At 44.5% G+C, this 14,606-nt stretch overlaps 1 protein-coding gene across 12 annotated transcripts in view; it reads right to left on the bottom strand.

Moving 5' to 3' along the window:
- CADPS (calcium dependent secretion activator) overlaps positions 1-14,606 on the bottom strand; it is a 416,509-nt gene that overhangs the window by 41,848 nt on the left and 360,055 nt on the right. For all 12 annotated transcript variants that reach the window (XM_032458143.1, XM_032458141.1, XM_032458140.1 and 9 more), the window contains one exon: positions 3,623-3,655. In XM_032458143.1, the coding sequence (XP_032314034.1) occupies positions 3,623-3,655 (33 nt within the window). The remainder of the gene's footprint in view (positions 1-3,622; positions 3,656-14,606) is intronic.

Raw genomic sequence — 14,606 nt, 5'->3', positions numbered from 1 at the left:
CAAGACATGGAAGCAACCTAAATGTCCATCGACAGGTGACTGGATAAAGAAGCTGTGGTATATTTATACAATGGACTACTACTCAGCCACGAAAAAGAATAAAATAACACCATTTGCAGCAACATGGATGGACCTAGAGATCGTCATTCTAAGTGAAGTGAGCCAGAAAGAGAAAGAAAAATACCATAGGATATCACTTATATGTGGAATCTAAAAAACAAACAAATGAAAAAGGACACTATGAACTCATCTACAAAAAAGAAACAGATTTGCACACATAATAAACAATCTTATGGTTACTGGGGAAAAGGGGTGGGGAAGGGATAAATTTGGGAGTTTGAGATTTACAAATGTTAGCCACTACACATAAAAATAGATTTAAAAAGTTTCTTCTGTATAGCACAGGGAACTATGTTCAATACCTTGTATTAACCTTTAATGAAAAAGAATATGGAAATGAATATACATATGTATATGCATGACTGAGACATAGTGCTGTGCACCAGAAACTGACCCACTGTAACTGACTGTACTTCAATTAAAAAAAAAATACTAATGCCTAGACTCCCACCCCCAGAGATTTTGCTTTAAATTGGCAAACAGCCTCACACTAGTCCTTGTAAAAGCTCCCCAGATGCTTCCATGCAACCAAGGTTAAAAATCACTGATTTAGTCCACTGGTTCCCAACCTTGCGGTATGTATCAGACTTGGGTGGAGAGCTTTTTAGACAGAGATTTCCAGGCTCCACCCCAGAATGACTGAGTCAAAATCTCTAGAGGCAAAGGCCTGGGAATCTCTATTTAAAAACAAACAAACAAACAGAACACAAACCAAAAAGCTTTTGCCAGGTATCACCTCCGCACATTCTGGTTTGGGGACCACTGACTCATCAGGTGATAGTCACGGGGGAGCTGGTGAACTGACTCTTCAAAGCAAAAACAAAAACAAAACGAAACAACAAACCTTGATCGGCAGTGCCTGCCGATTTCCATGGTGTAAATACACTCTCCACGGCTGAATCTGAGCTACCAGCGTGCCCTCTCTGAAGGCAGAGTTGGAAAGAAATGGGCACGATGGACTCTTCCAAGCCAGTGCCAGCGGGCTCTACAGATCAAACTGCTCCCACTTGAATCTTCACTCTCCCTCTTACTTGTCAGGTGACCTTGGCCGTGTCACTTAACCTCCCTGTGCCTCAGCTTCCTCAGCTGTGAAACAGGATGGTAACATTACTCCCCTCATAGGAGGAGAATTTTGAGAAGTAAACAATGTGCATATAGGACCTGTGTGTTATGTCCTATTATTTTCCAAAAAATCCTTTATTTAGTAAAACACTTATTATAATATTATTTGCTATAAAACTAGCTTGATGAAGTTGAAGTTTAGCTTTGTCCTGAGCCATACTACTTGGTGAAATCATGGTGAAAGAACACATATGATGTTCCAGTCGTATTTTTTTTTCTAATACTCAGTAAAATAATGTCTCGATTATCCAGATAAAGATGTTTGTCTCTGCGCTGATGGAAATCATCTTGCAGATGACATCGTGTTTAAGTCTCAGCCCTGCCACTTACCAACTGTGGGATCCTGAGCACGTGAACCTCTCTGTGCGGCAGTTTCTTCATCCTTAAAGTGGGACTGTTGTGCAGATTAAATATAAAGTGCTTAGAACAGTGCCTGGTGCACAGTGGCTGCTTTAGAAGGTTTGGTTGCAGTCGCTGTTAGGATGATACTGTATATCATCGGTGGTAAACGGACCACACTTTGGGGACGTGCTGCATCATTTTCTGGTGCCTCCTTAGAGGGAGGAAACTTGGCTAATTCATTTTTTTCCCCTGCATGTTGATGGAGAGTCCATTTTTATCTCATCTTTACAATGACTCTGCACCTGGCTTGTAGGAATTAGGCTGAACCAAATGAAATTGCCAAGACCTGACTTTTTTTTTGCCCTCCCCCAAATTATTTGACTTCCTTAATACTTTCAGTTGATACTACCAGTTGCCAGGTCACTTTTTTTCCAAGTATTTGGGTCTTGTCTACTGGCCACCTGTTCAAACCTCCCTGGTGAGATTTCCCCTGCTTTAAGGTGAACAGAAAACAGACCTCAGCTACCAGATCTTTGGGTTGGAGGCTAGAATTTCAATTTCTATTATTGTTGAAGACCAGTGTAACCAGGGTTGATGTCAGCAAATTCATCCCCCATCTCACACTGTGCAATAGAGCAGAGACTCGCCCCCCACCCCCGACCTTCTCTCAACCCAAAGGCTCTACTCCTGCTGCTTAAATACCTAGTGAGCACCAGGTACGGTGCAGAATGTCCCACGTGTGTATGTGATTAAGTCTTCACAGTGAATCTGTGACGTGGGTATTATTACCTCTATTTTAAGGATGGAGAAACAGGTTCAGAGTATTTGAGCTGTTCGCTCCCTGAGAAATGAAAGTTTATACTTTGGGGCTTGGGAAAATAAATTACTTAACTTCTCTCCTTGCTCCAGGTATGTGCGCTCTTTCTTTTCTCCATTCTAAGGACTATCTACGCGAAGGAGTCAGAGGTCCCCCGAGGACAAGTATTATATAAATTCAAAGCATAATTGTTGATTGTACATTCTTTCATTAAACAAACAAAATATATTCTAATGCTAAGTTCACTCCAGTTTTCCATTTTGCCATCCTTTGAGAAATAAGCCAATAAACCATTATACACTTAGCTTCCTGGGGAAATGAATTTAAATGTTAATATAAATCCTTTCAGAAAAAAAAACAAATTTCAACAAATAAGTATTTGAACAAGGAGGGTACTTAACCACGTTCAGAATGAGAAACATTCACTACAAGACCCGTGGTGGCTGTTGAGATAAGCTCTCTAAATTTAATATTTCATAATAGAGACTCGCACCTCTTTTGTTAGAAATGGAGAAACAGAATCATTTTCTTTCCCCCTTTATTGGAATATATTTAAATCTCTCCAATTTTATTTTGCTAATAGGCAGAGCAAAGTCGGCCTAAAGTGTATCCCCGATTTATCACAGGTAATCCCACACTCCAGCATTCATGTGTAGTACTTAACCTCAATTTAAATGTAAATTTTGGGCAACTTTGAGTGCTTTATCTGTGAACTTTGAGAGCTCTCTCCATTAATGAGGTCTGCACTAATTATAAGCAGTTTTGTGAGGTTTCCTTAAAACAACTGCAGAATCGACCCAAAAATGAACAAATTCAGAATTTGTTTAAAAAAAAAAAAAAAAAGTACTGGCACCCTTGTGCAAATTTCTAGCTCAAGGCCCTACTCCCAAGGTGTGCACGCAGGAGGGGAGGAGAGCCCAAGGGTAACAGAATGAAATAGACCAGAGAAACCAACAAAGACGGAAACGAAAGTGAACTGGGTTTACCCTCAAATTGGATCTTTTTTCCTGTTGAAAGAAACCATACCCTCTTCTCGTCTCAAAACAATTGTACCATGAAATATTCTTGGCTTCCTTTCTTCTGGTGATTCAAGTCAGGAAGATACAGTTTAGCAGGAACTAATGAAAACGGCACCATCAAAATTCCCATGAAAGTCAAACCCCCCCCCAAAACAAACAAACAAACCCCAAAACCCCACAAAAGCAATGTTCAAATACTCACAGGTACATCCACATACTTGGAAGCTGCCTTCACCTAAGGAGGAAAGAAGAGGGTGGAAGTGAGGCTGGTGTTTATGTTGAATTATTCACAGCTCAATGCTGTGTCACCGTCAGAGTTAAGACAACATGCTGGCACATGGAGTTGACCGGGAAACACAGAAAGGTACTAAAAAAATAAAGTCTGTTTGCTATTTTTCCCCCCACAAGCCAGAACCACTTCTTTGGAGAGAAAGAGAAAGAGGGAGGGAGGGAGGGAGGGAGAAGAGGAGAGGGAAACAGCAAAGTTTTACTGACTGAGATTCTGGAGCTGCCGTGAGAGATTTGCATTTTCCTCCCTCCCTTTAAAAGGGAGAAAAATGACTGTAGCTAAACCCAAACCGATTAGCGAGGGCTCACTAGTCTAGAAAAGCAACTAAGGGCATTGTCACTTCTTGTACCTTGGGGTCTTTGTGTAATTTGGCTGCAGGTTGGTCCTAAATGAATCCTTGAGTTCTCAGTTTCCCTTTCCTCTCTTCAAGAGGAGGGGATGTGGTGGGTGGGCACCCTTAACCCAGAGGGGGATGGATGTCTGTGGGTGGGAGTCGGGAGGGTACCAGAGCCTTTCAAAACTGGCCCGAGGCTGTTGCAGCCTCTCCTGGTTTTAAATACTAGAAACCCCAGAAGGGAAGTGCAGGAAGCAGGTATGAAATTTATGTTTAGTTTTGAGGGAGGGAGAGTGGTAGAACAGAGTGTGTGAGAGCATGGAATTTGGAGTCAGATCTGGGTTCCAATCCTGGCTCTCCAACTGACAAGCTGTGTGACCTTGGGCAAGTTACTTCATCTCTCTGAGCCTGAGTTATCTCATCTGCACAATGCAGATGCAAACAGATGCCTATTTCAGCAGGTCAATACAAGGATGAATGCACACAGAGTCCTAGGACACAGGAAGCAGGGAACAGATGGAGGCTCTGAGGATCAATTCACATGTAAATCGAGGGGGCTCTGGATGCTGTGAGAAGTCAATGAATAGCTAGGTTTCCTACAGGAAAGGTGACTGATATTCTGTGTGTTTTATTTTGACAGAGGTCACACCTGTTCCTCTAGACACAGGTAAGACTTCAGGGTCCACCTATGGGGTCAGAGAGGGTTTTTAGTTCTGTGGGCAACTGTGAAGACTGCAACGCACACCAAGCATGTAGGATGTCTTTTCACATCTCAGTGGGCTTCCTCTTGCCACGTGACTGAGACCAACCTCGGGACTCTCCACCCACGTGTCTCCCAGGAAAGGTGAGTGTTTTTCCCTGCTGATCTTTTTTTCTCAAAATCACTTTTCCCAAAATGTCAACTCTCAAGAAAGAGAAGCCAGTGAGCCAGTGAGTGGGGTGGAAAGAGCCCAGGATTTAGAGTCACAAATTCTGTAAGGGACAGAACGAGTTGACCTTGGGATCATCACTTTGCCTGGGTTTCTTGATTTCTGGAACAGGGTGAGAACACTGTGGACTTTGTAGGGCTGATTTAAGAGCCCGATCAAGTGACAAAACATCAGAGAACATGTGTCCTAAAGTTGAAAGGGCGGAACGCACATTGATTAGTTAATTATTGTGAGGGCAACGCGCTCTATCTCCTGGAATCATCGGCAACACCCAAGATGATCCTTACATTCTCCTGTTACAGGCTCTCTGAGAACTCAACATTTTCTTTTCTTGGCAGCACTGATTGCAACTGCAATTCAGTAATTTTTGTGCAATGCCTGTCTCCCACAGACTGTCATGTCTTGCCCATGGCTGTCTCCCTGGTGACTTACTTGGTACTTGGCTTAGAAAGGGCATTCAGGAAAAATTTGTAGAAGGAAGGAAGGAGAAAAAGCTAGTGACCAGGGCTCATTTCAGGATGGCTGAAGAATAAGGAGACCAGATGGAGAAGCCACTTTATGAGACGGTCTGAAAGTCAGCATTGTTGCGTACATAGCTGGATGGCAGCAATGGCTGGTGGGTAAAAGAAACCCTCCGGGACGTTAAGGGGCTACCTGGAAAGCTTTCTAGATTTTGCATAATTAACTTGTTACTAAATGATTCCTAGCCCCAAATCTCTCCTCTTTATTCCTGGTCTAGAATTTAGTTTGAGCAAGAAGGTGTTTTTCCTTTCACGTCTCCTCCGTGTACATTAATATGTAACATTTGTATGATGTTTTTCACTTTGCAGAGAGCACTTTTAGGAAGAGTTCCTTCTTTAAGCCACCTGGCAAAAGGGGGGCTGTTAGTCGTATCTATTTATGACTGAGAATACTAAAACTCACAGAATTTAAGAATTTATTTGATCATGATCTGAGCCAGAAGGCAGAGAAACCTGGACTCACACGTGGGTCTCCTGCGCCCCCAATTTTCCCTATCGACCTCCTGATCTCCTCACCTATGGCAGAAAGTATGAGGAATTTAAGCATCAGTGGTCAGGGCACATGTTGACAAAATAATGCTTCTCAGCTACCGATTGCCTCCTTTGCAGAGTTACTGCTTGGCAGTTGGTAGGAGTTTGGCTACAGCTGAAATGATCAACCTTTAAACACGCCTACTCTTACCACTAACATGTGGTTCCAACCCAGAGAGAATGACACCAGTCAAAGTCGATTCCTGTCAAAGCAGTTTGGGAAGATGAGGCAAGCTCTACGTCATGACCCAAACAATCCCCTCTCCTACCTGCAGTGGCCTTCAGTTTGTTAGTTGCTATAATGAAAGGTGAAAACAGCTCAGAGTAAATTATAGCCCTATTATTACTTAGAAAGATGTGCCATCGAACTTCAAGAATGATGTTGAGTTTATAGGGCTATCTGGAAATGCCTTCTACAAGGAGAGTAAATCAGATGGCAACTTGCCTGGAAAAGGAAGGGATAATGGTGAAGAAAATGATCATCTTCGTGTAGTTAATCAAGGACCTTCAATGCAGAAGGACTGAATTTGATCACGGTGGTTCTGGGGCAGAGAATCAGGACGAATGAGTAACACAACAGGGCCCCAGAAAGAGGTGCAAACAGCTATCTCAGTCCAGCCGGGCACTGGCCAGCCGGGCACTGGCCATCTCTGGTGGTCAAGACCTTGCTGGAGGAGCTCAAGCAGAAAGCACGTAGGATGCTCTGGATGCGAGCCCTTTCCTGTGTGAGAGGGTACCTCTAGGGCTGTTTCCTGTTCTGTGTTCTCTATTGCTAGACTCCTTAGGAGGTAGAAAGCTGCCATCAGTTCAATCTTTTTTTTCCTCAATAGTACACATGTCAAGATAAAGCAGAATGAATAAACAGGCAGAACGAGGACCAGAGCTCTGGTCCCTAGAACGCACCCCTGCCTAATGCCAACAGTGCAACCTTTAAGCATCACATTTCAAGTATCCACAGGACTATGTTTTTTTTTGTTTTTTTTGCCAGCCATACTCTTAAGTAGGGAGGAAGGACCAGATCCTTGCAGCCCACTAGGGGTTTGGAATGATCGCCAAGGGTCAGAAAATCCAAGCGCACACCCAGCACTGTGTCTAGATCAAATAAACAAGAGATCTTACAACCTACACAAGACTAGTACCCATTGCAGGTAGATGCTGTTTTGAGGAATAAAACAGAAATTCCTTAAAAAGCACACCTTATTTTGTAAAATTTCAGCATTATGCATTTTTGCCACCAATGGTTGTCAAGAGTGTGTGTGTGTTTGTGTGTCATTTTCTTTTCCAACTTTAAAAGAAATCTTCTCGGTGACGTGGCTGAAAGGACGGGCTGAGGATTGGCAGGGTGTGAAGTTGGGCTTTGCCATCTTCTAGCTTGGTGACTTTGACCAAGTTACTCATGAGATGGTCTCTGTAAACGGGACAATTGTCGTGTTTCTCAAAGGAACACGGAGAGGACTGAATGAGGTCATCCAGCTCAGTGTGTAGAAAAGAGCTGGGAACCTGGTAAAAGCTACCAAATGTACCTCCTCTTACTGGAAATACTGGCTTGCTGGTGTAGATAAAGCACCTGCTCCTCGTCCTGGTGGCCACGGTGACACTGCTCACCTCTAGCCCATGGGCAATTGCTCGCCCTAAAAAGGAGGCTGGAATCTCCCCAGGTTACCAGCAGGTTATCTGAGCTGGTTCTCAGTCTGGCCAATCTCCTGCCAATTCTGTGAACAGCTCAGGCACTGGAGTCCTGTCCAGAACACTGAGGCGGAAGCAAAGACCTCGCTCCCTCCCTCAGGCTGAGTGAGCCAGGGTGTGACTGAGACGGCAGCTCCCCAAGCCAGGGTGCTCTGTTATTTTCAACGACGCGTCCTTACTGCTCGCTGGGTCCAAGCCACGTGCCCCGGGCACAGGAAATAAGATTGAGGGAGAAGGCTTTGCCCCAGACACCTGGCCTGGCATCCTTTCTCTGTAGGGACTCAGTTCCTCTCAAGGGAGAGGCAAGATCTGTGACTTCAGCCAGACTTCATTTCCTGAGACTCTCTGCTTTCTCACTGTCCCCTCTGGTGGGACAAAGACTGCCCCTTCTCCAGCAGTATCTATGGACACCCCCTCCCCACCCCTCGACCAGACAGAGCTGATTCTCAGAAGGGAGGTTCAAAAAAGAGACACGAACTAGGAGAGGCTGATGGAGACCAAGGGTAAAGGAGAGACGAGCTGTCAGTGAGCAACCAGCTGTCAGTGTTCCTATTGTCACAGGCCTGCTGCAAAGACCAATTCTTTGGTACAGAGCAGGGCATCAGGGGCTGGAGATAAAGGCATTAGCTCCTTGATTCCTGGTCCCCTCCTTGGATGATGCCTAAATGCACAATGTCTCCAAACACCCAGAATGAGTCACGTCCATTCAACAACCCAGAACTATAAGTAACATTTCTTGAGTGCTTCCTACATGACCAGTGATGCGTTAGGAGGACGGCGTTTGTTCCATTTCAGCCTCACACCCATGTTTGCAGAAGGTCCTATTAACACTCCCATTTTCCAGTTGAAGAAACTGAGGCTAAGAGCGAGAAAGCAACTGGACTTAGAGTCACACAGCTAGCAAGTTACAGCTTGGGACCTCCCATCCCCGAAGCAGAAACCTACCAAACCACCTTTATTAACCAGCCACATTGAAAGTCTTGTTTCTTTGTGTGTGTGGACACAACCTATAATGGCTTCCCCAGGAAAAACGCTGGAGAGATGTGCATAATTATCTGTGCCGACGCAGTCAGGGCAGAAGGTCCAAAACAGTTTCTCTGGCTTGAATGTCCCAGCTAATTACTTCGACCCTCCACCTGACTTAGCGTGTGTAGACGGGCTTAATGGTTACTCCATTGAGGTCCTCCATTATTTTTCAGGTGCCCAAAGGTAATCTTTTCATTGAACACTCACCATTCTGGGATTTTTCACAATGCTCATGACTAAGGGATTTCCCTCTGCCTGGTCCTAATAAAGGGACCTCAGTTAATCACTGTGGTGCTTTGATAGGGAACGCGGCAGGGGCTTAAACCACTTCTCTTGCTTCATTAGGGGAAAAAGCAACCCAGGTGCAGACCACGAGGACCTCAGGGTTTGATACTATTAAATCAATGTGTGGACAAAAAAAAAAAAAAAAAAAAAAAAAAAGTGGATTAGGGCCCTTTTTGCAAACAGAAGTCTGGTGGGTAAGACTCAAAGATGGAAGAAAAAAGAAGTCTGAAGAGATACCACTGCATTAGTGACTGCCTGAGCTCTCCTCTCTCCCCATGGTCCCTTAAAAAAAAAAAAAAAAAAGAAAGAAAGAAAAAGGAAAAAACCAGCCTAGGAAATGATTTGTTCTCCCCACGAGCGGACTCCACCCCTGCCCATTTGACTTCACAAGAGCTCTGAGCTGATTTCTCGGTCTTTGCCTACAAGCTGCAGACCATACCACCCTTCCAAGGGGCCAGAGGCACTGACTCCAGTGTTTGGCTTGTGAACTTCCTGCTACAAAGAGAACGATGCTGTTTTGTTCCTTTCACCACTTCACTCACCCAGGGGATCTTAGAGGTCTGGATTCCTTCCTTTTTTTTTTTTTTTTTTTTTTTTTGGGAGTTGAAGCAGGTCAGTGTGTAACCATGCTACTGAGTACCACCACCATCTATAAAATGATTTTATCTTTATTCGTTGAATCTTATCATCTGTCACCATCCTCACATCTAGAATGTAGGCTCTAAGAGAAGTAAGAACTTCTTTTTCTGTCCCCACCATCTGCACGGCCTGGTGTATAGCAGGGGCTCAATAAAAATGTGTTGAAAGAATGAATTTCTGAGCATGGGACACTTTACTCAGGACCCAGGGTAGAGGTTTTTCTAGCGCCTTCTTGAAGATGGTTTTTAAGCTGCAACACTCTTAAAGAATCACTTAAGAAAAAATGCAACCGGGTGCTATCAATTCAAAGGGAAATGGCATTTGTTGCTGCTGTGAGATCTTAAAGGGTCTCCGGTTTCCCCACACTATGGGCAGCACAGGGTAGAGCTAAGTGGTGGGCTCCGGAGTCAGACACCTGGGCTGGCCTTGGGTTCCGTCAGCCACCGGCCGTGGGCCAGGTAATGAACTGCCCTAAGCGTCAGCTTCCTTCTTGGAAAACAGAGGTAATGACATTACCTCCTCACGGGCCGGTTGTATAGATTATTAATAAAAAAGATAGTTTTAAGTGTTTAACACGTGCAGGACACTATTCAAAGTGACTTGTATTCATTCATTCATTGAGTGCGTGCAAAGCATTACGTGAGATAATGTGTGTAAAAGCCTGTGCGTGGGACCTGGCACATACTACGTGTTCAATAAATGTTGGCTATTATTTTCACATTCTCTTTCCCTTTTACATCCAAAGGGCTGATTTGATGGTTCAGGTTCTAGGGCACAGGTTGGGTTATGTTTGCTAGCGGGCAGGGATGTTAAAGCTTAAATATCTGCACAGGTAGGTATGATGGCTCTGTTTCATGGTTAGAATGTTTCATAAGGTGTGTGACCAACCCTCCAGTAAGAGCCCCGGCCATCCTACCTCCTCTTCTCTGCTGGCCCCATACCGGGTTGTGGTCTAGACCTTCTCTCTGATTCTATTTCTCCTTGGCTCCACAGGCCTAAGCACTTAACAAAGAGATCCCTGGAGACCAGCATGGCTCCGTAGAGCTCTCTGCATTGTAACATGGACCCGAGACCCAGTTCGCAATGTGGTGGCCGGAGATGCCTGCCATCACTCATTTTGCCCTGTGTGGGTGCGCCACTCGCATTGAGAAGTGGGGTCTCTTCCTCCATCCCCCTTGAGTCTGGGCTGGCCTGTGACTGCAGTGACCAAGAGAATATGATGGAGGTGACCCTATGCCAGTCCTGAGCCTAGTCTTGGAGAGGACTGGCAGCTTTGCTTCCTCACTTCTGCTGAGGCGACCACGCCAGCAGAAGCCCAAGGCACGTGGAGAGGCTCAGCAGGATGAGACCCCGTATGGGGGAGGAATAAGGCACACAGAGACCCATCAAGTTATCAGACATTCAGCCCCAGCCCAGCTCAGTCACCTGCTGAATTCAGCCAAGCAAGTGACCCCCATCGGTGCCACATGGAACCAAAGAATCTCCTGGTCAACCTCTTCCCAGATTCCTGACCCAGAAAATCGTGAGCAAAATGAACAGATTGTTTTAAGCCACTAACTTTGCCGTAGCGTGTTATGCAGCAATAGACAACCAGGATATTCAGGAAGGTGTTACTTGGTCTCATATTCCCCTAACTTTCTCCATTGCATGCATTTCCCTGGAGGATGCTGTGGGGAGGTCGCTGATGGTCTAGGATTTGGGCATTCCTGGCTCTCCTGGCTATAAAAACACCAATGAATCACCTGATTTTCACATGATCCTCAATAATATTTATTGAGCACATAAGTATGGGGCACTGTGCTAGGCAGCTTATGTATAATTAACTCAATTAATCACCCCTGTAGAACACTGAAAGGCTCCTTTTACCATCCCCACTTCACAGATGAGGGCTCTGAGGTTCAGAGAGGTTAAGCAACTCTCTAGAAGTGAACCAGTGAGTGGTGGAGCTGGAGTCCGAGCTCGGGTCTGGCTATTAAGTGCAGAGTCCTTTCACGACATCAAGTTGTTGATATTGTGAAAATGATGTGTCATTCTAAAGCCGTTTCTTACCTAATGATCACCTGGATGGGGGAGCAGGGGATCCTATCTGCATGACATATGGGGGCTTTGGATCAGACAGATCTCGGTTGGAATTATGCTCCATCACTTACTGGTCGAATGAGCTTGTGAAAAACTATTTAACCTCCCTCAGCTTCTCATCTGTAAGATGAGGATAAAAACAGTATCTTCTTTATTTTTAAAAATCTTTGTTAGTGGAGGTATGGGGGATTGAACCCAGGACCTCATGCACGCTAAGCATTCATGCTACCCCTGAGCTATCCCCAGCCATACAATAGTATCTTCTTTAGATACTGTTCTTGTGAGGCTGACCAGGCTGACATCATGCTAAGTGCTCAACGCAATGCCCGGTACCCAGTAAGAACTCACGCTGTATTAGCTCGCGTTACTACCGGTGTTTAACTCACCTGCTGTTAGCTGCGAGTTGACTGTACCAGGTGAGGTCCCATCTACTGTTTATAAAACAAGGGTTGGCACACTATGACCTGTGGGCCAAATCTAAATCTGCTGCCTTGTGAATCAACTATACTTTAGAAAAAAAAAATTAAAAAAAATCTAGCCTGCTGCATATTTTTGTGTGGCTCATGAGCTATGAACGGTTTTCACATTTTTAAAAGTCTAAGAAAAGCAAAAGAAGAATATTTTCTAAAAAAAAAAAAAGAAGAAGAAGAAGAATATTTTCTGACATGTGAAAACTACAGGAAATCGACATTTCAGTGTCCATAAATAAAGTTTTATTGGAACACGGCCATGCCCACTCGTTTGTATCTTGTCGATAGCTGCTTTCACGTTAGGAGGGCAGAGGCTGAGTAGCTGTGACAGAGATTACGTGGCTTGTAAAGTCAAAAATACTTGCTCTCTGGCTCTTTCCAGAAGAAGTTTTCTGACCTCTGCATTAGACCACACTTAAGTGGGAGCCAGTGGGGTGAGAGTGGGGGCGGGGGGTGGGAAATCACAAGATGTACATTTCTCACCCTAATTTGATCGTTAACTGGTTGACTGATGACTTGTCTAACCTGTTGGCCTCTGGTCTTTATTATAATAGGGCACAGAGCTAAGTGTTTTCTCCCGATTCCTTCCAGAAATCTGACTCTTCGATGGTGCCCAAGGCAGGTTCTAGGAAGAAGGGTGGGAGAGAGAACACGTCCCACACCTTGAAAAGGTTATAAATACTCTACCAGTAAAACAACAACAACAAGATATTACTAAAATTTTTGCATTAATAAGAGCTTTGGAAATGAGGTTCCAGGAGAAGCTGTAGGAACAGGGAAAGGGGGAAAAAAACATTAGAGATAAATAAAGAGCATTCACACAGGTACCAGACAATGTAGCAGGGGCCCAGAGGGTGGATATCAGAGTGACAAGACGCAGGATGTGTGGTGTGTTTATCCTGTGACAGGCACCGTTTTCGGTGTTCCTTCTGAACCACCTCACTGAACACTCCCGGCACCTTTCGGCTGCAGCCTCCTCGTCAGTACCTCTCTGGTCTGCTGTGAGGATCAACGAAGGTGATACACGCCCAAGGACACGGCAAGTCCTCGGCACATGTTAGCTATTACTATCGCAGGCCAAAGGAACAGCCCTTCTATTAGCAAAATCTATTTCTGTTAGCAAAGTCTGCTCACTTGTCCTGAGTCCTGTTTATTTGCCTGTATTTTTCCTCACTCTCCAGTTTTCATGCTTTTTTTTTTTTAAATTGTGTGTGTGGTGCAAACAGGATGGGCAGGGTTTACATCTAAACGCACACAGCCCCTGTGATAAGCATCACTCAGGCCAATAACATGGGAGAAACATGACCACGTCATCCATCAGCAGATTGGAAGTACCTGGAAAAGGATGCGGGCATTATAATGGGGACTAGAGGCCGTGCGGGGAAATGGTGGAGGCTATAAACTCTGGAGTTGGATTGTACGGGGCCAAATTCCAGCTCTATCAGTTACTAGGCAATTAAACTTCTCCATGACTCACTTTCCCCATCTTTAAAATGGGGGTAAGAGCACTCTTCATGGAGTTACTGAGTTATTAACTGAGTTTCCGGAAACAGTTAATAACCTGGAGCATAGTTAGAAAGAGCTATGTGCCAGCCATTACTCTCATTTCTGCTGGAAAATCAGGTTGCCCTAGGGAGTCAGACTTGTAATATTAAGCTAGGTCTGGCCCTGCACTGTCGGACAGCTACAAGAGGCTGTTTAAACCGAAATACATGAAAACAGAATGCAATTAAGAATGCAACTTTTCCTTGCACTAGCCACATTCCAAGTACTAATGAGTCACATGTGGTGGAAATTTCAGATACAGAATATCTCCATCACCAGAGAAAGTTCTCTTGGACACTGCTGGTCTAGACTCCAGAGACATGCATAAATACAGGTTATTACATTTTTTGAAGTGATAAGGATGAAGAGATGTGTCATTCCGTTCCCATGTGAGAATAGGAGATCGGCTGGAAGAAGCAGCAGAGGAAGGAAGAGGGCAGGGGTGCGGAGGAAACAAGAACTAAAAGTGGGTGGGCATTTGGTACAGTCATAAAGATGCCGAGAGAGGAATGGTGATGCCGATGGACCTGTAACAGGAGCTGGGGGAGGAGAAGTGGAGAGGCTGATGCTCTGTCCACTACAGTAGGGAGGCAGATAATCTCTACGATGGATAAATCAAGAAATAGCAATAGAAGAAATAGTACTTAAGAGCTAGGAAGATTAAAGCAAAGTTGTTTGGAAGGGTCCCTTCTTGCGTAAGGGATTGAGGGTGGAAAGGGATGGGATAGAGATTGCTTCTTTTAAAAAAAATTATTTTGAGTCTTTCTGTGCTATTTCGTTTTGCAACCACGTATGTCTATTTCTTGCATAAACAATTACTGCAAAAAGAACAAAATGAAGGATGGAATTTTT

Source organism: Camelus ferus, chromosome 17 (genome assembly GCF_009834535.1).
Source record: "Camelus ferus isolate YT-003-E chromosome 17, BCGSAC_Cfer_1.0, whole genome shotgun sequence".
Lineage (NCBI taxonomy): Eukaryota > Metazoa > Chordata > Mammalia > Artiodactyla > Camelidae > Camelus > Camelus ferus.
Note: the sequence above shows the minus strand (reverse complement) of the source record. Positions and strands in the feature narration are given on the sequence as shown.